This window comes from Oryx dammah, unplaced genomic scaffold (genome assembly GCF_014754425.2).
Source record: "Oryx dammah isolate SB20612 unplaced genomic scaffold, SCBI_Odam_1.1 HiC_scaffold_2, whole genome shotgun sequence".
NCBI lineage: Eukaryota > Metazoa > Chordata > Mammalia > Artiodactyla > Bovidae > Oryx > Oryx dammah.
Window position 1 is genome coordinate 45364620 of NW_024070186.1, and position 24225 is coordinate 45388844.

The 24225-nt window shown below is 42.2% G+C and overlaps 1 protein-coding gene across 1 annotated transcript in view; it reads left to right on the top strand.

Annotated features, from left to right (window-relative positions):
• Positions 1-13675: 13675 nt before the first annotated feature.
• The window catches only part of GMPS (guanine monophosphate synthase), a 77118-nt gene continuing 66568 nt past the window's right edge, over positions 13676-24225 (top strand). The window contains exon 1 of the mRNA XM_040247398.1: positions 13676-14027. Within this exon, the coding sequence (XP_040103332.1) occupies positions 14001-14027 (27 nt within the window). The 5' untranslated portion in view covers positions 13676-14000. The remainder of the gene's footprint in view (positions 14028-24225) is intronic.

The window sequence follows — 24225 nt, forward strand, 5'->3', positions numbered from 1 at the left end:
TTTAGTGGACAGTCCTGTGAGTCTAGACAAATATGAGCCATTTTCCATAAATAGTTGTAATAACCACAACCACCATCAAAACATGGAATAGTTTTATCACTCTGAAAACTTCTCTGGGCTCATTTGAAATCAACCTCCCCAGCCAGCCCCCAGCCCCTGAAAAACCTTGATGTGTTTGTTTGTTTGTTTTTAATAATTTTATTTACTTATTTTGGGGCTTCCCTGTGGCTCAGTGGTAAAGAACCTGCCTGCCAATGCAGGGGTACAAGTTCGATCCCTGATCCTGGACGATCCCACATGCAGGGGAGCAGCTAAGCCCATGAGCCTGGCCTGTTGATCATGTGCTGGACAGCCCACGTGCCTCAACTAGTGATGCTCACACGCCTAGAGCTGGTGCTCCACAGCAAGAGAAGTCACCGCAATGAAAAGCCAGCGCACCACAGCTAGAGAGTATCCCCCACCCTCCACAACTAGAGTAAGTCCGCACAGCAATGAAGACCCAGCATAGCCGTACATAGACAGATACTTTTTAGTGTATACATTTATTTTTGGCTGCACTGGGTCTTCACTGCTGTGCTCGCCCTAGTTGTAGTGAGTGGGGGCTACTCTCTGGTTGCGGTGGGTGGGCTTCTCATCGCGATGGCTTCTCTTGCTGCAGAGCATGGGCTCCAGAGCACGTGGGCTTCAGTAGCTGTGGCTCCTGGCCCCCAGAGCACAAGCTCAATGGTTGTGGTGCTTAGACATGTGGGGTCTTCCTGATCAGGGATGGAACTCACATCTCCTAAATCGGCAGGAGGATTCTTTACCACTGAGCCACCAGGGAAGATCCCCTGATATGTTTTTAATCCCTATAGTTTCACTTTTCCAAAATGTCAATTAAATGGAATCATACAATATGTAGCCTTTAAGTCTGACTTCTTTCAATCCACATAATGCATTGGGATTCATCCATGTTGTTGCCTGTATTGATAGTTCCTTCCTGTGTACCTCCCCCCAGCCCCGCTTTTTTTTTTTTCCTGAGTAACATTTCATTGTGTGAATGTACCAGCATGTGTTTATGCATTCACTAGTTCAAGAACATTTGGATTATTTTCAGATTTTGGTGATAAAAGTCACTATAAACCCTTGCATACAGGTTCTTATGTAAATAAAGTTTTCATTTCTTGTGGGCAGTTACCTAGGATAGGATTGCTGAGTTGTATGCTATGTGTATGGGCTTCCCTGGTGGCTCAGATCGTAAAGAATGCACCTACAATGCGGGAGAACTGGGTTCGGTTCTTGGATTGGGAAGATCCCCTGGAGGAGGGCATGGCAACTCACTCCAGTATTCTTGCCTGGAGACTCTGCATGGATAGTGGAGCCTGGCAGGCTGCAGTCCATGGGGTTGCAAAGAGTTGGACCCGACTGAGCGACTAAGCATAGCACAGCATGCTATGTGTATATTTAACTTTACAAGAAACTGCCAGTGTTTTTAAAGTAGTTGTGTCATTTTGCACTCCTGTCAGAAACATTTTTTCTCTGCTTATTACCTTCTACCGATTTATCCAGTATTGCCATACTTTACTTACAATTTTTTCTTCTCTCATTTTATGGAATTTCAGAAGGCTAGGAAAATGACACCAAAATATGTAAAATAGCATATCATGTTTATTAACTATCTGTACTGCCTATTTTGGGGTTCCCAAGTGGCTCAGTGGTAAAGAATCCATGTGTTAATGCAGGAGATGCTGGTTCGATCCCTGGATCAAGAAGATACCTTGGAGAAGGAAATGGCTACCCCCTCCAGTATTCTTGCCTGGAAAAGCCCATGGACAGACGAGCCTGGCAGGCTACAATCCATGGGGTTGCAAAAGAGTTGGACATGACTTAGCAAGTAAACAACAACAACAACTGCCTATTTTGTGAATTTTGTCTGCACCTTTCTCACTCAGGTCTTGGTAATTTTTATTTTATTTATTATAATGTGCTGCATATATTTTAGAAATTAACATACCTGTTCTTCTGCTGTTAAAATTTTCCTACTTTTTGTCATGTTCTAATGTACATGGTTTTAAAAATTAGGACAGATAATATAGTGAAAGTGCTAGCCACTCAGTCATGTCTGATTCTTTATGACCCCAAGGACTGTAACCAGTCAGGCTCCTCTGTCCAGGGAGTTATCCAGGCAAGAATACTGGTGTGGGTTGCCATTCCCTTCTCCAGGGGATTTTTCCAACCCAGGATTTGAACCTAGGTCCCCCACATTGCAGGCAGAGTCTTTATTAGTTGGGTACCCACAATTTGCTAGGCAGTGGAAGTGATGAAATTCCAGCTGAGCTATTTCAAATCCAGAAAGATGATGCTGTGGAAGTGCTGCACTCAATATGCCAACAAATTTGGAAACCTCAGCAAAGGCCACAGGACTGGAAAAGGTCAGCTTTCATTCCAATTCCAAAGAAGGGCAATGCCAAACAGTGTTCAAACTACTGCACAATTACGTTCATTTCACATGCCAGCAAGGTCGAAGAACTGATGCTTTTGAACTGTGGTGTTGGAGAAGACTCTTGAGAGTCTCTTGGACTACAAGGAGACCCAACCAGTTAATCCTAAAGGAAATCAGTCCTGAATATTCATTGGAAGGACTGATGCTGAAGCTGAAACTCCAATACTTTGGCCACCTGATGCAAAGAACTGACTCATTGGAAAAGATTCTAGTGCTAGGAAAGATTGAGGGCATGAGGAGAAGGGGACGACAGAATGAGATGGTTGGATGGCATCACTAACTGGATGGATATGATTTTGAGTAAGCTCCGGGAGTTGGTGACGGACAGGGAAGCCTGCCGTGCTACAGTCCATGGGGTCGCAAAGAGTCAGACACGACTGAATGAACTGAACTAAATGTATCACAAGGAGCATATAATGAGGCTCAAGCTCCATTGGAAGTCAAATCTGCCATCTTGGACCTAGTTGGTTTTAACTAGGTTTTGTCATGTCCTATGGCTATGTCATTCTTCTAAAAGTTGTGCCCTGCCTTTTTCTGTCCTGTTTCAGATTCAAGCTCTTGGTTACAAATTAAGCACATAATATATGTGAAACTGAGATCCCTTAAAACCAAGTTCCCCTGTCAAATTTATGATTAACCTCTCTACCCAAAACTTGATTCCTTTTCTTGTCCCACTCCTGATGCCCCTCAAGATTGAGGGGTATTAAAGAAAAGGGGGGGTTTGAAACTGAGCAGGATCCTGGGGGCCCTCCCAAGTATAGTACAAAGCCCCTTCATGTCCCCAGTTCTTTTTTGTAGGAAAAAAATAAAAAGGCTTTGTCCTCCTAGGCCTTCTCTGAATTTCAAAGAGCAGACTGGAGCAGTTACTAATTAAGGAAGTGAAGGAAACAAAGGATAAGCAGTCAAGAAACAATGTTTAGCAATAAAGCTGTCTTACTTAACAATCTGACACATATTTTCAGTTGTTCTGCAGGAACTAAGACCCCTACCAAGGCAGAGGATTGTGATTACCTTTTGAGCACAAGAACTAGACCCCAGACTGGTGGAACCAGAAAGTTGATGATCCAGATTCCTGAAAACATCTGTTACCACCAACCAATCAGAAGAAAGTCATGTACCCTGCAGCTCTCACCCTAAATGTTGCCTTTAATAATCTTTCCCTGAAAGCCATAGGGAAGTTCAGGTTCTTTGAGGATGGTGGTGGTGGTTTAGTCCCTAAATGGTGTCCGACTCTTGGTGACCCCATGGACTGTAGCCTACCAGGCTTCTTTGTCCATGGGATTTTCCAGCAAGAATACTGGAGTGGGTTGCCATTTCCTTCTCTAGGCTTTGAGCATGAGTTTCCTGTTTTCTTTGAATGGCTTCTGCAATAAACGCTGTACTTTCTTTTACCATAACTCAGTGTTATAAATTGCCCCTACTCTGTGGCAGGTGAGTAGCCCCAAGTTCAGTTCAGTAACACATGTACTTGTATAAGTATTATGATGCCTATTGCCAGAACTCTAAACTCATGGACATTATAAAAGGTGATTTTGATATATGAAAACAGCTTAAAGTCCTAAATGTTAAAATTTCATGTAAAGTGTTATCATCAATTATACAAAAAGTATAAGTATGAAAGCATACTACATTCCAAAACCTAAAGAGCTTCATTTTCTTCACCCTCACTGTGAGCTATTTTCTGAGTTACCATGTTTCATTCTTACATTTTGTTTTTAATTTATGAACACTCCAACAGCAGCATTATTCACAATAGCCAAGATGTTGAAGCAACCCAAATGCCCATGGACAGTTAAATGGATAAACAATAATACATATATAGTTTTCATACAAAATAGAATTTTATTCAGTCTTAAAAAGGAAGGAAATTCTGTCACATGCTACAACATGGTTGAAACTTGAGGACATTATGCTAAGTGAAATAAGCTGGTCACAAAAAGACAAACTGTATGATTTCATTTATATGAGGTATTTAAAGTAGTCACATTCATAGAAACAAAAAATGCAATGGTGGTTATCAGAGGCTGAGAGGAGGAAGAAATGGGATGTTGGTTTTTGCAGAATGAAAAAGTTATGGAGGTCTCTCTGTTGCACAACAATGTGATTATATTTAGCACTACTGAATTGTACATTTAAAGATGGTTAAGATGGTAAATTTTATGTTATGTATTTTTTAAAACCACTGTGCTGTGCTTAATCACACAGTTATGTCCAACTCTCTGTGACCCCACAGACTGTAGCCTGCCAGGCTCCTCTGTCTATGGGGATTCTCCCGGCAAGAATACTGGAGTGGGTTGCCATGCCCTCCTCCAAGGGATCTTCCCAACCCAGGGATTGAAGCCAGGTCTCCTGCATGGCAGGCTGATCCTTTACCATCTGAGCCACCAGGGAAGCCCAAGAATCCTGGAGTGGGTAGCCTATCCCTTTCCCAGGAGAAATTCCCGACTGAAGAATAGAACACGGGTCTCCTGCATTGCAGGTGGATTCTTTACCTGCTAAACATTCTTTACCAGCCAAGGATTCTTTACCAGTTGAGCTACCTGGGAAGCCTTTTAAAACCACAAATAAATACATAAACAAAGGGTTCCCAGGTGGCTTAGTGGTAAAGGATCTGCCTGCCAATGCAGGAGACATGGGTTCCATCCCTGGGTGGGGAAGATCCCCTGGAGGAGGAAATGGCAACTTACTCCAATATTCCTGCCAAGGTAATCGCATGGACAAAGTCACCTGGTGGGCTATAGTATACAAGGTCGCAAAGAGTTGGACACTACTGAGCAACTGAGGCACCATGCATGCACACAAATATATAAGCACCCAGTGAATTTGTTAAGGATAACCAATTTTAAAAAAATCCACCAAAATCATGGCACTGGAAACAGCTGAAAGAAACAGTGGTAACAGGACCATTGCTCTGTTTAGAAAGTACCAAGTGATATGTAGGTTTTGAAGATTGTCTGGCTGTGTATATTTTGAATGTTTAATAAACAATAAAAGATTACAGCTAGCTGACCTGGTTTGAGTCTCAGTTCTGTGGTTTACTGGCTGTATAACCTTAGTCTATCAATGTTTTCTCAGTCATAAAAGGGCAACAAGCTGATGATAATAGTATCCATCTCATAGGACTGTTATGAGGATTAAATGAGTTGATATATGCAAGAAATTTAGAACAGTGCTTTGGCATATAACGTGCTATGTAAGATTTACTACTACTACTGTCAACTACAAATTGGCACTTGCCATCTACCTCTATTATATTTAAGTCACATGCTGCTGGGAAGCGGTGGTGGCGAAAACTGGCAGCACAGGTCTTCAGACAGATATTTTCAGGAGCCAATTTTATGAGTCCAATTCTTTTATCTCCTCATATATATAAAGGCATGAAGATCCTTCAAGGTGATGACTTTTCCTCATGACTAAAAGCTTCACAGCACTAGCAGAAACCATCTGAAAAAAATACATGCTTGATGACATGTATTCCCTGTTCACCAAAATCATATATATACTGATCTTCCCCCCGTCTCTTTGGGACAGTTTCTTAGAGCTACCTGAGGTGCTGTCTCCTGGTGCTGCAGTCCTCATTTTGCTTCAAATAAAACTTAACTTGCAACTCTCATGTTGTGTATTTTTTTAAAGTTGACACTACTATTGTTACAGGTTTTCTTCATTAGAAGTTTTAAAAACTTTTCAAAGGCAAAAGTTGTATTCCTCCTTTTCCTAGAGATGAAGAAGAGACAGGATTTGGCTGAATCAATTCTCACCAGGAGACTGTCAGTTCAACTCTAAAAGAAAGGGACAAAAATTTGAGAGAGTAGTTGAGACAGAGAGCATGGCAGGGGTAATCAATAAAAATATAATTATGTTAATGGCATTCAATGATCTGCTTTAATAAAACGTGACATTCAAAAATATGCCTGTATCAAATATGGGTGGTTATTTCATTACACTGTCATCTGTTGCTTCATGAAAGGATTAATTGTAAGAGTTTTAAACAATAAATTTTATGGAGTATTTTATTTTTTCATTTATTATTTTAAACTTATAGCAAAGTTGCAATAACAGTAAAAAGAGCTCCCATAAACCATTCACTTGGAGTATTCAAGGTTTGCCAACTGACCCAGTAATTGATTGACTGATTGCCTTTGCTCAGTCGTATCCGACTCTTTGCAACCCCCTGGACTATAGCCTACTAGGCTCCTCTGTCCATTGGATTTTCCACAGTAGTACTGGAGTGGATTGCCATTTCCTTCTCCATGGGATCTTCCCGACCCAGGGACCGAACCCAGGTCTCCTGCATTGTAGACAGACACTTTACCATCTGAGCCACCAGGGAAGACCCAGTAATACCCTATAGCAAAAGATTTCGATCTAGGTGTGTATATTTCACTCAGCTGTCATGTCTCTTTATTTTCCTTCAACCTAGATCAGTTCCTCAGACTGACTCATTTTCTAAGAGCACTAGCTGATTATATTTTCCAAGCATTGTACCACATTTGCAGTTCTCATATTCTTCCAGAACCTGGAAGAGCCTTTCAACTTATTCCATGAATACAGTGCAGAGAAATAAACTGTAACTTTCAAGGCTAGACAGAAAAGGTCACACAGCTTCTACTTGGCTCTCAAGTAGAAGACAGACAATTCTTTATGTCTCTATGTATGTCTCTTTTACACACACTCATACCACACTCATGCTCCCTGGGAATCCTGAGCTGACTCATAGGAAATCCAGGTACCATGAACTGTGGTAATGGGGAGACCACAGAGAGAAAGAGATGCCAGATGGGCTATAACTGTCCTGGCTTTCAGCCATTTGAGTCTCTCAGTTTAGGTGTTAGAGATGTGTTAAAGCCTTCACATGGTACTAGCTCCCAGCCTTTGACCACCTCTAGCTGAGGTCCAGTGGAGCTACGGACATATTAGGGCAGACAAGAGCTGCTCCTGCTGAAAGAGAAAAGGAAAAGTGTTAGTCCCTCAGTTGTGTCTGACTCTTTGCGACCCCATGGACTGCAACCCACCAGGCTCCTCTGTCCATGGGATTCTCCAGGCAAGAATACTGGAGTGGGCTACCATTCCCTTTCTCCAGGGAACCTTCCCAACCCAGGGATCTAACCCATTTCTCCTACGTGGCAGGCAGATTTTTTACTGTTTGAGCCACTTACCCTGCCCAAACTGTAATAAAGTCAATGTTATTTTAAACCATGCTGCAGTCTATGGGGGTGCAAAGAGTTGGATACGACTGAGCGACTGAACAACAGCAAGAGACAATGTTATTTTAAAACAATAGATTTTAGGGTATTTGTTGCAAAGCAAAGGTAATGGACCAATGATAGACCTGTTAATTTTTGAAATGTGCCTCCATTTGGTTTTGCCTGATGCTTACTCACCCTTAGGTAACACATTTTAGGCAAACACTACTTAAGTAATACTATGGTTGGCTTACTGCCTCCATCAGATGATACACGTTGATTTTTCCACTGCTGCTGATGCTAACTTCTATCACTAGAGAAAGGAGGTTCCTCAAGTTTCTCCACTGTAAAGTTACTATTTTCCTTGTATAATTATTATTTTGAGACAATGTAAATAAAACCTGTTCTTGATCCTGCATTTTCATCCATGAATTTTACCATCCAGTGATGTTTCTTGTCTGAATCTATTATTTCTATGATGTTTGCCAAATGATCATTTTTCTAAATTTTTTATTTTATGTTGGTGGATAGTTGATTTACAATGTTGTGTTAGTTTCAGGTGGATAGCAAAGTGATTCAGTTATACATAAACATATATCCACATTTTTCAGATTCTTTTCCCATATAGGTTATTACAGAATATTGTGTAGAATTCCCTGTACAGTAAGTTCTTATTGACTATTTTATATATAGTAGAGTGTACAAATAATGATTTTCTAACTCAATCCTTTGAATTTTATTAGTTGACATATTTAAGAATTTTTTTTTCCATTTGCTCATTCATTTATATCATTATAGACTGATATATTCTTAATTTATTCAGAGAATATACTCTGTTTATGATCACTATTTCAATATCCAGATTTGGCCAGTAAAATTCTAAGTGAATTCTGTGTCCCTCTGAAATGTTCCTATCATTCTCTGAGCACTTCCTAACTTTCTTGCACAGAAAGATATTCCTGGTCACTTTGTCCCTGCCTCCATCCTGAAATTAGCTATTTTTCCAAGAAGTCCTTATTCCTCTTGCTGGAGACTGCTATTTAGAAATCAGAGTCTGGGTGTTAGGTTTGCTTGTTGCTACTGGGTTGATATTGTTTCCAGGGCTTTTCTGTGGACAGAAACAAGTGAATGGAAAACATTATAGAGGGTGGTGAGTAATAATGAAGGACAAAGGGTTACTGGAGCAAAACAGATGAAGAGATATCTAACTCAAGACTTCAGAGTTGTGGGGAGGGGACAGAAATATTCTAGACAAGAGATATTTATGTGCAAAAGGCCCAAGTCAAGACAGAACGTGTCACATTTAAGGAATGAAGGCAGTTTACTATGGCTAGAGAGAGAGTGAGAGGGGCAGTGATCAGAGCAGGCTACAAAGTAAACAGGGACTGGCCAAGTCTCCAAGTACCGAGCAAGAAATGCTAGATCTGGAGTTTATCCCAAGAGCAATGGGGAGCTATTAAGAAGATTTTGGACAAAGGATTTATGATCAGATTTAGAACAGCTGTTTTCAGAATTTTTTTTTAAAAACTCACAAACTGCCAACATTATTTGGATTATGGAGAAACCAAAGGAATTCCAGAAAAACATCTACTTCTGCTTCACTGACTACACTAAAACCCTTTGACTGTGTCAATCACAACAAACTGTGGAAAATTCTTAAAGAGTTGGGAATACCAGACCATCTTACCTGCCTCTTGAGAAACCTATGTGCACGTCAAGAAGCAATGGTTAGAACTGGACATGGAACAACTGACTGGTTCAAAATTGGGAAAGGACTGCCACAAGGCTGTATACTGTCATCCTGCTTATTTGACTTATACACTTAGTACATCATGTGAAATGCTGGGCTGGATGAGTCACAAGCTACAATCGAGATTGCTGGGAGAAATATCAACAATCTCAGATATGCAGATGATACCACTCTAATGGCAGAAAGTGAAGGGGAAGTGAAGAGCCTCTTGATGAGGGTGAAAGTGGAGAGTGGAGAAGCTGGCTTGAAACTCAACATTGGGAAGAATAAGATTATGGCATCCGGTCCCATAACTTCGTGGCAGATAGAGGGGGAAAAGTGGAAGTAGTGACAGATTTTATTTTCTTGGGCTCCAGAATCACTGTAGATGGTGACTGCAGCTGTGAAATTAAGGGACACTTGCTCCCTGGAGGGAAAGCCGTGACAGACCTGGACTGTGTATTAAAAAGCAGAGATCACTTTGCCGACAAAAGCCCATCTAGTCAGAGCTATAGTTTTTCCAGTAGTCATAAGGATGTGAGAGCTAGACAGAAAGAAGGCTGAGTGTCAAAGAATTGATGCTTTCTAACTGTGGAGATGACTCTTGAGAGTCCCTTGGACTGCAAGGAGATCAAACCAGTCTATCTTAAAGGAAATCAACCCTGAATATTCATTGGAAGGACTGATGCTGAAGTTGAAGCTCCAATGCTTTGGCCATCTGATTCGAAGAGCTGACTCATTGGAAAAGACCTTGATCCTGGGAAAGATTGAAGGCAGAAGGAGGAGGAGGGCAGAGGGTGAGATGTTTAGATGGTATTACTAACTCAATGGACATAATTTCGATCAAATTCCATGCTATAGTTTATGGGGTTGCATAAAGTTGGACGTGATTTAGCGACTCAACAGCAACCATCCTAAAAGGGTTTTGAAAAACCTATGTACTTCCTTCTACATTTTAAGCTTACACTTAATATTCTTCATAAACTCAAAAGTTAATTTTTTTGTTAATAGGAGATTTAAAAATATTACATATTTGAAAGATGAAGTGAGATGACAATGGATTATACCTGAAATATTTTATGATACTCACCAGATCTGAAAAGTCATGTAAATTTTTTTTCTGTGGAGTTTCTGAAATGTTTCATTTCATGTTTGGGAACGCATGTACACCTGTGGTGGATTCATGTCAATCTATGCCAAAACCAATACAGAATTGTAAAGTAAAAATAAAAAATAAATAAATAAATAAATTTAAAAAAATAAAATAAAATAAAATGTGTTGGTTCCAGCAGGAGGGAGGCTCAGGAGGGTGGATATATGTATACTTATGGCTGACTCACGTTCTTGTACAGCAGGAAACCAACACAGCATTGTAAAGCAATTAGCCTCCAGTTAAAAATAAAATTAAGAAAACTCAAATACCAAAAATGTGTTGGTCCCAGAAACCACACAAATACATTTGTAAGAATCAGCATCACTACTCTATGTTGCCTAAGTTGTTCTGAATTCAGGGCAATCTTCACCCTTAACCTTAATAATCATATAACAGTATGATAGGACCAGTAACAGAAGGAAGACATTATAGGTTTGAGATACCTCAATTAATCATTAAAAGACTCATTTCTGCCAAAAATGGAGTAAGGAACTGGATGTGCCCTTCTGGGAACAACAGAATGTATGCAACAATGGTTTCAAAATACTGGGTATTGAGCAACAAAGGACAGTGATCTCTGAGAGACAGGGCAGAAAAGAGATGAGCCCTTCAATTGCCCCAGCTTACTGCCTTGAAAAATCTCCAGATTAAAGAAATAAAGTTAACCATATCAATAAACACATTTAACTGTAAAAGATACAAACACTCGAATTAAAGCAAGACCCAATTATATGCTGTCTACAAGAAACATTTAAGCATAAAGACATGAACAGTATAAACAGTTGCAAAAAATATATCAGGCCAAGAACCAATCAAGAAAGCAAAGTTCAGTATTTTAATACTGGGCAAAGTAAATGTCAGCATGAAGAATATTACTGGGGATCTAAAAAATATCCTATAAAACTATAAAGGGATCAATAATGACCCTGAACATTTATGGGGCTTTGGTGGCTCAGATGGTTAAAAATCTGCATGCTATGCAGGAGGCTGGGGTTCTATCCCTGGATCTGGAAGATTCCTTGGAGAAGTCAACGGCTACCTACTCTAGTATTCTTGCCTGGAAAATCTCACAGACAGAAGAGACTGGTGGTCTACAGTCCATGGGGTCACAAAGAGTCAGACATGACTGAAGTATCTTAGCACACATGCAAACATTTATGACCCTAAAAACAGAACTTCAAAATACATAAAGCAAAAACTGATAGAACTATAAGAATCTGATAAATCACAATTATGTTTGGAAATGTTAGTGTCCTTCTTTCAATACTTGATAGAACAAATAAACAGAAAACTAGCAAGAATAGTCTTGAACAAAGCTGTGTTTTGGACTTGAGTTTAGGACCCACTATGACACTGAACATCTAAACGGGGGTATACACTGTTATAGGGACCTGGGGCTCAGAAGAGAGAGCTGTCATGATAGAGTCTATCAAAGTGTTTTTAAGCAAGTCTGTATTTTTAAATAAGTGCCCTAGGGAAAACGGGAGCAGTAAGATGAGCAAAGGGCTAGGAATGGAAATACTGAAGAAAACCAATACTTCAGTTTCCTTCTGTAGGAAAGATACAGGAAGAGCGACAAGAGAAGGTGGTGGAGAACAATCATGGAGGTGAAAAGACACCTCTATGGTGCCTTGTAAGGAAATCCATTTTCAAGGAGGAAGGGGTGAACAGAGTCAAAAGTTGCACAAGACTTAAGCTATAAGGATTGTGGTACATGCTGATGTTCTTAGCCATAAGCACAAGTGACCACTGGAATATATTTAAACTAGGCATTATCTAACGCCAGTGAGGTTTAACCAATCCTTAATGCCAGCACATCACATTCCATTCCATTCCAGGTGGCTGTTGATGCACTTCTCCCATTGGTTATGACACTGTTCTCTGGTTTGTTCACTCAGACCTATCAACAGAACACAATCTCCATGGCTTTAGACAGTTCAAGTATCCATTTTTCTCCTCAAAAAAAGGTAAATGAAATACTTTCTTTGAGTCTGAAGTCTAGGAAGGCCTTGGGCCTTTTGTTCATGTAAATGTTTTACTAACAAACCGTCTATTCTTTCCCAGATCAGGAGCCTCTTGAGGGAGAAGCACATAATCTCAAAGAGCCTCAATTTTCTTATTAGTAAAAGAACATCAATCTTACTGCACTACTTCCATGGGATTAGTTAGAATAAAATGAGATTTTGGAAGTTTGGGCTGTCTTACTTTAGCCCTTTAATACCTGGACTAGAGTTTGACACATAGCATGAGCTCAGCAAATGTTGCCTGTATTATAAATGACTGAATGTTAAAGGGCTTTGTAAACTAAAGCTGTTGCAAGTGTTATTATTTATTCTCCAATCCTGATTTAGATCCCTAGGTGACCAAATTCAAGGAACTATAATACCTTGCATTGATGGATGCCATGGAGTAGCTGGAAAAACTGCTCCCTCTTCCCGCAACTTCCCCACAAAATATCCAAAACAAAAAACAAAAAAAAAAACACTGCTGTGCAAACAGAGCTCCTGTCCTCGGGTTCAGTTTTCCATCAGACTGCCGCTCCCAAACCCCTTCCTTCTGAAAATTCTGCAACCGTTGTAGAACTTCTGAGGGACCTAAGTGATCAAATATCACTTTTAAGCCCACGGCTGTCACCGCGAAACTCTTCAAAGCAGCTTTGGCCTCCTCCATGGGCCGCAACCTGAGATGAGGCCGCACCACCCGGTAAGCGTTCCCCAGAGACCCAGCTTCTCTGGAGGCCTCCTTCTCAGGGCCACAAGTCTCTCACAGCCGTCCAAGGCTGCAGGCCGGCCGGCAAACAGCAAGCGGACTGCGGCTTGGGTTTCCATCCAAGGCCGGCTTTAGCGGCCGGGGGTGGGGTAAAGCGCCACACGCCCTCGAAGCCAAGCCGGCTGCCGGGTGCGGAGGCGGGACAGGGGCAGCGAAGCTAGTTGCCGCCGGCTCCTCCTTCCAAGGGCGGGCCAGAGCGGGGTGCGGGCGGGGCTATGAGCCGCAGGCCCCGCCTCTCGTTGGGCGGGCAGGCTGGAGATCCCTGGGTTTCTTTTCCTGGAGGCGGGCCTCGGCGGTGGGGACAGATCAGGAGGCGGGGCCGGACGCCGAAGGCCCCTCCTCCAGAGGCGGGCTTATTCGGTGGCTGCCGCGGCAGCTGCGGCTGTTCGCCGCTCGGCAGCCTAGCCACACGGGCTCTGGCTCCTCCCAGTGGCCGGCCGGGGCGGAAGCAGGAGGCGGGGGCAGCGTGCGCGTTGCTGGTCTGCTCTCCCGCGGCGCTGGGGCCCGCGCTCCGCGGCTGCTGCTCTACTCGGCTCTTCGCAGGCAGCTAGCTGCTCTCCGCGCCTCTTGCCCGTCCGCTCCTCGACCAGGCCTTCTTCTTAGTCGTGGTCCGTGGCGTAGACCCTCGCGGCCCTCTCCCGCCCCGTCTCATCTCTGGTCGCCGCCGCCGCGGCCCCAGCCCCGATGGCTCTGTGCAACGGAGACTCCAAGGTCAGTCTCTGGCGTGGGGGGCCCCTGCCTCACCGCTTCCGGACGGAGGCAAGGCTCCGGGGCCGGGGAGTCACCGCGTGGAGCCCTTCCCTGCTTCCTCCCCCTAGCCCGCCAGCGCAACCCTGCGGCCCGGGCAGCGGCGTGTCGGAGAGCGGGCGGTCGGGGCCTGTGGCTTGTTTTCTCCTCGGGAGCGGCAGGTGCTTTGTTGATTTTTGTCTGCGTGTCGAGGTTCCCGCGCCCGCCGAGCTCCGGGCGTCGGGGAGGGCGTCAGCTTTCCGCGGCCGAGCCGCTGGCCCCCGCCTTCCCGGTGTTGCTGTGGGGCGCCCGCGGAGGGCGGCCCGAGAGTGGGGGTAGGGAGGCGAGCGGGTGTGTGTGTGTGTGAGTGAGCGAGTGTGTGTGTGTGTCTGTGTGTGAGTGAGGGGGGCTTCCTCAGCCCTCACCCCGTCCCTTCGGGAGCCGGGGAGCCTTTTGTGGAGCTCTGCGGGCCCACTGAAGGCGGGGTAGGGTCAGGGCCTCGCGTGCGGCATTCGAGCTGGGCCGGCCTCCGTCTTCCCGCCACCCGCTTTCCCGCCTGCCTTCGGTGAGGCTAGCCCAGCTCCCCCACGTCGGCCTTGGGGTCCGGCGCGGCGAGGCCGGCCCCGGGTGAGGCCGTGTGGCCGTCCACCCCCGCCCCCGCCGGTCGGCGGCCCCCCTCCCCACGTCGGATCCGGTGGCGGGAGGGTCGCTCACGCCGTTCCCCTCCCCCCAGCCTGCTCCGAGGCGAGGAGCATGTGTCCAGCCCCGCCCACTCCTTATTTTGCACAGAGGTTGGCGGTGGGACCGGCGCCGGGCCTCGGGGAGCCCCTCACGTACGCCGGCCGCCGCCACCGCGCCCTGGGGCCGGGGAAGTCGCGAGTCCCGGGGGCTGGGGAAGTTAACTCGAGGTGCGGAGTGGAGAGAGCAGTTTGGGCCGCCACTGCGTTTCTCGTCACCTCCGACTCACTTTTTCTTTAGACCCTCTTTTCGTCTCGCTTCCGAACTGAGCACCTTCGCTTTCACTTCTGGGTTAAAATTTTCGTTGGCCCGGAGTTCTTTCAGACCCGCGCAGTCCATGTTGTCAGCGGGAAACTGCAGTTTTGAATCGGGATTTAGACTTAAGCCAGGTGTGCCTCTTATATACGCTGTTTAGGGCCTGGCTACGTTTCATTCAGGTGTGTGGAATTCTAGACGTCAGGTAGTGCCTTTTCAGGCAGCATTCTCATAAAGATGGTGCCTCATCACATCTTGGCCCTCTCCGTGAATAATTGCTTAGTCTGTAGTAAATATTCAAAAAAGTTATTTGTTGAACAAATGAGTAAAGATTATACGCTATCTAATAAACCGGGGAAACTGATGCTCAGACTAGTTGGAAATCTTTCTGAAGATTTTAAAAGAAGCTTCTGTAAATCTTCAACGTACAGCTCTTTAGTGTACACAAGTTAACTTACAAAGCATTTTTCTTCTCTTTAATTTTGAGTCGTAAAATCGTTGAAAAGAGTCATCTTTGTGCTGGTAAAGGAAATGACTATTAGGAGGATTCAAATCTAATTTGCAGACTTTGAAAAATATGTGCTGATTTGAAAACAGTATTTTCCAAAATTAAGTGACAGCAGAAAGTTAAAGATTCCGTTTCCAAATTACTTTACTTGATTCAGGTGTAAAGAACATACACTATTTTTTCTAGCTGGTATGTTTTTGTTTCATTCAACTGGAATTTTACAGAGAATCTTACCAGTTTCATATAGTTGAGACTCCGGTGAATCGCTGATTATTTCAAGGTTGTTTTGTAGTGTAATCAAACATATGTCTTTTCTGTTTTTTGGCCATGCTGCATGGCTGGAATGTTAGTGCCCAGATCAGGGATCCAACCTGGACATCAGGCATTGAAAGCACATGAAAGCTAACCATGTTTTTTTGTTTGTTTGTTTTTTAACTTTGCTAACAATTAGATGTCAGTCGAATTGAAAGCATTTTCAGGAGGAGCAATCCAGGAAAATAACATTTCATCAAATCTATGATTATTTCATATGCTCCTAAACGGGAAAAAAATCTCTGTAAATGGTGTTGTAAGCAGTGATATGTCATTGATCATAAGGAACATGTCAGGTAAAGAGATGTTTAAATATGGGGGAATATGCATAGTAAAGTGGGTTAAATATGATATTCTGACAGTCTACGTAGAAATCTAAGTAGGCATCTATTTTCTATAGCTTACCACTGAAGCAGCTTTCTTTCTGGCATAAAATACAAGTACTGGACCCAGGCTTACTTTGTACATCTGTTGTGCCTCTGATAGCTGTAAGTCCTAGTTGATAAATGAGAATGGGGAAAGAGCTGATTTTGAGTCCTATTGTACATTTCAGTATTTTTCAGGGTTTTTTCTAAAATAACATTTCTGCCTGATAGACATTAGGGAGAGACCTACCTAAATTCTGTAAAAGTATTTTCATTAGTTTTATCCACAGAGTATCATTTTAGAGCTGGAAAGTATCTTTGTTTTCTAGCTTCCTAAGATGAAAAAACAGCTGGAATTAGAATCTGGCTTTTCTTTTTTTCTTCAGGGCTAGTTAGGTTAAGCATCCAAGGCAGAGAGTATTCTTTTCCTTAAAGACCTGACATAATATTATTTAGTTAAGATCTTACATGAACAAGAGCATAGGCAGTCAGCTCTTCTTTAAAAACTTTTTACAACCATTCAGTGATATATATGAATATATGTATATAGCAAATATTAGTAACTTTTTCAATATTATTAAGGCAAGATTGTGAGAGTAATGCTCTTTGAGCTGCTTGTCAGATTTTCCACTTTTGGTCCCATCTAAGCCTTAGACGCTTTATTTTGAGAGTCTTCATTGCTTTTGTTCTGGCTTTCTCTACTTGTGAGAGGGGTCTAGCTACTCAAACTTGCAGTGCATGGACTTCTCATTGTGGCTTCTGCTGCGAAGCACAGTCTCCAGGTGCTTGGGCTTCATTAGTTGTGGCACATGGGCTCAGTAGTTGTGGTGCATGGGCTTAGTTGGACACTGCCTGTGGGATCTTCCGGACTAGGGCTCAAACCCATGCATTGGCAGGTAGATTCTAATCCACTGTGCCACTAGGGAAGTCCTAAGCCTTAAACTCATTTGGTTGGAATAGAGGTAGGATCTGCCCTACTGCTTTCACTGAGATGTTGACTAGGGTATATTGTACTTGGATTAAAGGTTTTTTAAAAAATAAATACTGTTATTTGCATGTTATATGGGATCTTTCAGTTCAGTTCAGTCGCTGTCGTGTCCGACTCTTTCCGACTCCATGAATCGCAGCACACCAGGCCTCCCTGTCCATCACCAACTCCCGGAGTTCACTCAGACTCACGTCCATCGAGTCAGTGATGCCATCCAGCCGTCTCATCCTCGGTCGTCCCTTCTCCTCCTGCCCCCAATCCCTCCCAGCATCAGAGTCTTTTCCAATGAGTCAACTCTTCGCATGAGGTGGCCAAAGTACTGGAGTTTCAGCTTTAGTATTATTCCTTCCAAAGAAATCCCAGGGCTAATCTCCCTCAGATTGGACTGGTTGGATCTCCTTGCAGTCCAAGGGACTCCCAAGAGTCTTCTCCAACACCACAGTCCAAAAGTATCAATTCTTCGGCACTCAACCTTCTTCACAGTCCAAGTCTCACATCCGTACATGACCACTGGAAAAACCATAGCCTTGACTAGACGGGCCTTTGTTGGCAAAGTAATGTCTCTGCTTTTGAATATGCTATCTAGGTTGGTTGTAACTTTTCTTCCAAGAAGTAAGCGTCTTTTAATTTCATGGCTGCAGTCACCATCTGCAGTGATTTTGGAGTCCCCAAAAATAAAGTCTGACACTGTTTCCCCATCTATTTCCCATTAAGTGATGGGACCAGATGCCATGATCTTCGTTTTCTGAATGTTGAGCTTTAAGCCAACTTTTTCACTCTTTTACTTTCATCAAGAGGCTTTTTAGTTCCTCTTCACTTTCTGCCATAAGGGTGGTGTCATCTGCATATCTGAGGTTATTGGTATTTCTCCCAGCAATCTTGATTCCAGCTTGTGCTTCTTCCAGCCCAGCGTTTCTCATGATGTACTCTGCATAGAAGTTAAATAAGCAGGGTGACAATATACAGCCTTGACATACTCCTTTTCCTCTTTGGAACCAGTCTGTTGTTCCATGTCCAGTTATAACTGTTGCTTCCTGACCTGCATATAAGTTGTTATATATATATATAGGATCTTTAGTGATATATAGGATCGTTAGTGATATCTAGTGTTGAAAATTTAAATTTGCATTTTAACATTTAAGTTTTGAATTGAATGGAAAGATGATCTGAGATTTTTATGTGGGATACTTTGAACAACTGTCCTTTATAAAGGTAACCCTAATGTGCTGTGCTTAGTCATTCAGTTGTGTCCGAATGACACTTTTCGACCCTATGGACTATAGTCCACCGGGCTCTTCTGTCCTTGGGATTTTCCTGGTGAGAATACTGGACTTGCAATTTCTTCTCCAGGGGATCTTTCCCACCCTATAGTACATTTTTTTCAAAGGTCAAAGTGGATTTTTTTTTCCCTTTCAGATTTCATCTCTTCTGTTAAGGTATTCACCTAGACTAGAAGAGCTGTTACAGACAAAAGGAATGGTGTTTTGGTTTTTTTAAATTGTTTTCTCTGTTCTTAGACCTGAAAGGTTTTGAAATTCCTCCAGGAATCTCAGATGACTTTGTCTTTAATTTATCATAGGCCAACTTGTCAATTATGGATAATAATTGTCTTTTAAGAATTTTTTAAAAATACAGATTTGTCCTATACTTAATTCTAACGTCTTTGATACTTTTTAAGTCTCTTTAATGAATTATATATTAATCAGTGCTGTTTGGAGAAAGGAATGAATAATTATTTGATATCCAAAATGATGAAATTCTCCTTTGTTATGGGTACTTAAAGGCTTCCCAGGTGGCAATAGTGATAAAGAACCCATCTGCCAATGCAGGAGATTTAAGAGATAAAGGTTCTATCTGTGGGTGGGGAAGATCCCCTGAAGTAGGGCTTGGTAATCCACTCCAGTGTTGCCTGGTGAATCCCATGGACAGAGGAGCTCGGCAGGCTGCAGTCCATAGGGTTGCAAAGAGTCAGACACAGCTGAAGCGACCTAGCACACTGCTTAACTATTTTCATGCCTCCTTCTAACCTAAACTCTGTTTAAATGCCCAAAATGAATGAAGTCCTCAGGGTTAATACGTGATTTTGAAGCACTTTGTGAACCAACAAAGAAGTAATAGAACTTAGAATCTTTTGTGATCGCATATATAGTTCTAGGTGTGGACTATTCTTGCTTGTTGTGGAATAGTTTTGTGTTTTTTTGTATTTGTTCAAGAATCACATTGGTTAAAAAAAATAGTTTTACTATAGTAATAGTGTGGTATTAGTTGGTTTTCTTGCTGGCTGACCCTTGCCTGCCATCCCTTCAGGTTAATGGTTTTGAGGACCTAGGAGATACTTTATGTAGTTCGGTTTAGATTTATAGACTCCCTAATATGGTCCACTACAACTTTATAGGGAATAAGGTATTTGTTTACAGTAGTGTGACAATATACTCTTTGTGTAAACTGGGGCACTTGAACATAAAAGGAGGTGCTAAAATCGTTTAAATTTCTAATAATTGTTGTAAAATATTATAAAAAAATATTTGCTGTGTTGTGTAAATCCAATTAAATAAATGGCAAAACTACTGTAGTGTAAGTTCAGATTGCTCTCTCTGCACATTTTGCACAGGAACACACAGTCTCATTCCTGCATGTATTTCACAAACAGCTGTATATCCCACTGACTCAGCTGATAGAGGCCTGGAGGTCATGTCCATTTTGCCACCTGAAGAACGGCAGTGGTACTACTGGCAGGTACACCAGGTGGCTGGCCAGAACAGCAGCTTCAGACATTCCTTCTATTAGCACCCATGACTGGATAGTTAGCTATCAGTAATTGTCAGTGTCCACGTTCTAAGTGTACTTTGTACTTCATTTTATCAGGAAAATGTCAGGAAAGAGAGATGGGTTCTCAGTGGTTGGCTTTTAGAGTGAACCAGAAGTTAAAATGAGAACTCTATTCACTGCACCTGCACTTCAGCAGAGTACTAGGCAAAGCCATGGCCGAAGGTGGAAGTATAATAAATCCATACTATCTTACTTTAATGCAATTATTCATAATAATATGTTAACAATGAAAGGCATGTGATACAGATTCCATTGGGTCGGCTGTTGGAATAACAGGTGTAAATTAGGACAGTTCTGGGCAAACTGGGCCATATAGTCACTTCAGTTACGGAGTACATCATCCTGAATTTGAATTTTGATTTCTCTAGTGACTGTATTTAAAATTCGGCTAAATTTCAAGCCTCATGTGTATACATTAAAAGTTTTGTTTTCTAAATTAGTACCTATTCTGAGAGTTATTCAGAACTTAAAAATTGAGTGCCAAAATTAAACGTTGAGAACCAGCAGTGTTGAAACTGACCAAAAGGTAAAATAATCTGTTCTAGTCTGCCATAACATTTACAGAGGACATTTTCCAAACTTTTAAAACTGCCTGGACATGTGAAATTCCCTGTTTCTCTTGTTCATCAACTGGAGAACAGAACCTTTTTCATTCTCAAAACGCATGGAGGTTTATGTAAAATTAAGTCACCCTCACCTTGTCTGTGGAGAAGGCAATGGCACCCCACTCCAGTACTCTTGCCTGGAAAATCCCATGGACGGAGGAGCTTGGAAGGCTGCAGTCCATGGGGTCACTAGGACGGACACGACTGAGCGACTTCCCTTTCACTTTTCACTTTCATGCATTGGAGAAGGAAATGGCAACCCACTCCAGTGTTCTTGCCTGGAAAATCCCAGGGACGGGGGAGCCTGGTAGGCTGCCGTCTGTGGGGTCGCACAGAGTCGGACACAACTGAAGCGACTTAGCAGCAGTAGCACCTTGTCTGTAATTTGGAGAACTAAATTCTTAGCCTCTGAGTGTTATTGTGAACGTAAGCCAGAGACTACAGAATTCTAAAATCTGCTTTGAACAAATTTTCAGTGAACAATCTCTAATTTGGGAGACTCTTAGATGAATACAGTGATTGTAGATAGATCATTGTTTTGATGTATTACTGGCAATAGTAAAACATTTTTATGCTGTGATTTTTTTTTTCCCCTCCTTTAACATTTCATGAAAAATTTCGAAACGACAAGCAAGTTGAAAGAAATTTTAGTCTGTATCTGTATCTTCCAGGTAGATTCTGCTGTACAACAGCTTGAGATATGATTCAAATACCATAAAATTCACTCCATTTAAAGAGCACAATTCAGTAGTTATTAGTATATGCACAGATTTGTGCAACTATCACCACAGTCAATTTTAAAACATTCTCATTATCCCCAGAAGAAATTCTGTACTCTTTAGCAATCAGTTCTCATTTTCCCTTACCTGGCCTCTCCCAGGGTTTCCGAGGTGGTGCTAGTGGTAAAAAAAATCCGCTTGCCAGTGCAGGAGACTTACATAAGAGATGCAAGTTCAATCCCTGGGTCAGGAAGATCCCCTGGAGAAGGGCATGGCAATCCGCTACAGTATTCTTGCCTGGAGAATCCCATGGACAGAGAAGCCCGGCAAACTACAGTCCCTGGGATTGCAAAGAGTCGGGCACAACTGAAGTGACAGCACGTGCCTGCCTTTCCCTCCCAGCTGTAGGCAACCACTGATCTATTTTCTGTCTCTATAGATTTGCCTACTTTGGACATTTTATATGACTAGAATCTTAGAATATGTGGTCTCTTGTGAGACCTAGCAGAATACTTTCAAAGTTCATCCATGTGTAAGTACCTTGTTCCTTTTTATTAGCAAATTCCGTTGTATGGATATACAGTCGTGTCCAACTCGTTGCCACCCCATGGACTGTAGCCTACCAGGCTCCTCTGTCCATGGGGTTTTCCAGGCAAGAGTGCTGGAGTGGATTGCCATTTCCTTCTCCAGGGGATCTTCCCGACCCAGGGATCGAACCCGGGTCTCCCGCATTGTAGACAGACGCCTTACCATCTGAGCCACCAAGGAAGTCCCTCCAATATTCCGTTGTGTGGATATAGCATCTTTATCCATTCATCGGTGGATGGACATTGGATTGTTTACATTCTTTGGCTGTTATGGATAGTGTTGCAATGAATATTTCTGTATAGGTTTTTATATAAAAATAACTTCATTTTCATGGGTATATACCTAGAAGCAGAATTGCTGGGTCATGGACCGAGGAGCCTTGTGGGCTGCAGTCCATAGGGTCACAAAGAGTGGGAACACGACTGAGCACTGTGGTAATTTTATGTTTAACCTTTCAGTGAACTGTCAAACTGTTTTCCAAAGTGGCTGCAGTATTTTACAATTCTGACAGCAGTATATGAGATTCCAGTTTCTTCAAATCCTTGCCAACACATGTCTTTGATTATAACCATCATAGCGAGTATGAAGTGCTATTTCATTGTGGTTTTGATTTGCATTTCCCTAATGACAGATGTGGAGAAGGCAATGGCACCCCACTCCAGCACTCTTGCCTGGAAAATCCCATGGACGGAGGAGCCTGGTAGGCTGCAGTCCATGGGGTCGCTAAGTGTTGAACACGACTGAGTGTCTTCACTTTCACTTTTCACTTTCATGCATTGGAGAAGGAAATGGCAACCCACTCCAGTGTTTGCCTGGAGAATCCCAGGGACAGGGGAGCCTGGTGGACTGCCGTCTGTGGGGTCACACAGAGTCGGACACGACTGAAGCGACTTAGCAGCAGCAGCAGTGGTGACAGATGATCATAAACATCTTTTTTGTGTGCTTCTTGACCATTTGTATATATTCTTGGAAGAAATGTCTGTTTAGCTCTTTTGCCCATTTTGAAGGTGGGTTGTTTGTCTTTATTGAATTGTAAAAATTCATTATTTTAGTGACAAATCTTTTCAGAAATATGATTTGCAGATATTTTCTGCAATTCTTCGGGTTGTTTTTCACTTTCTTAATGCTTCTTCTTACGAATAAAAGCTTTTAATTTTGATGAAGTACTACTTATTTTTTTTTTTAATTTTGTCACTGTGCTTTTGGTGTCATATCTGAAAAATACCTCTTAATTCAAGATCATGAAGATTTGTGAAATTGCCTATGCTTTTTAAAAGTTTTATAATTTTAGCTTTTATATTTAGGTTTTTGATCCATTTTGAGCTAATCTTTGTGTTTGCTATAAGGTAAAGTGCCAGCTTTATTTATTTATTTTTTAATTTGTGACTCTCCACTGTTGGGCTTCCCTGGTGGCTCAGTGGTGAAGATTCTGCCTGCCAGTGCGGGAGCCGCAGGACATGTGGGTTCAGTCCCCGGGTCCAGAAGATCCCCTGGAGAACGGAATGGCAACCCAGTCCAGTATCCTTGCCCGGAAAATTCCGTGGCGTGAAGCGCCATGAAGTTGCAAAGAGTTAGATGTGACAAGCGATTGAGCATGCATGCACTGCTACAGTACCGGTTTTTTGAAAAACCTGTTACTTTTGAATGACTTTGGCACCTTTGTTGGAAATCAGTTTATCATTTATTTTTGGACTCTGTTTTGTTCTGTTGATCTACATGTCTGTCCTTTTGCCAGTATCACATTATCTTGATTTTGTAATTTTGAAGATGGGACATGAGTCTGCCAACTGTATTCTCTTTTCTAAGCTTGTTTTGGCTATTCCTGCATCCCTTGACTTTCTGTATGAGTTTTAGGATATGCTTATCAATTTATGCAAAGGATTTCGATAGAGATCATGTTGAATCTGTGGATCAGTATGGGGATCAGTACTATCTTAACAGTATTAAGTTTTCTGACCCAAACATTGGATAGCTTTTAAAATATAGGCTTTGTAGTTCTTTAGTAAAATTGTTTTATTCTATGTAATTGTTTAATGTTAATAAAACAATTAATAAAATTGTTTTATTCTATTTTAATCTATGTAAACATTATTTAACATTTTTAATCTATGTAAACATTTAAATATAGGTTTTGTAGTTCTTTAGTAAAATTGTTTTCTTCTTTTTGATGCTATTGTAAATGGAATTTTATCTTAATTATGTATTTGGATTGTTCATTACAAGTGTATACGATTGATTTTTTTTATTTTGTATATTTATTTTGTATCCTACCTGCC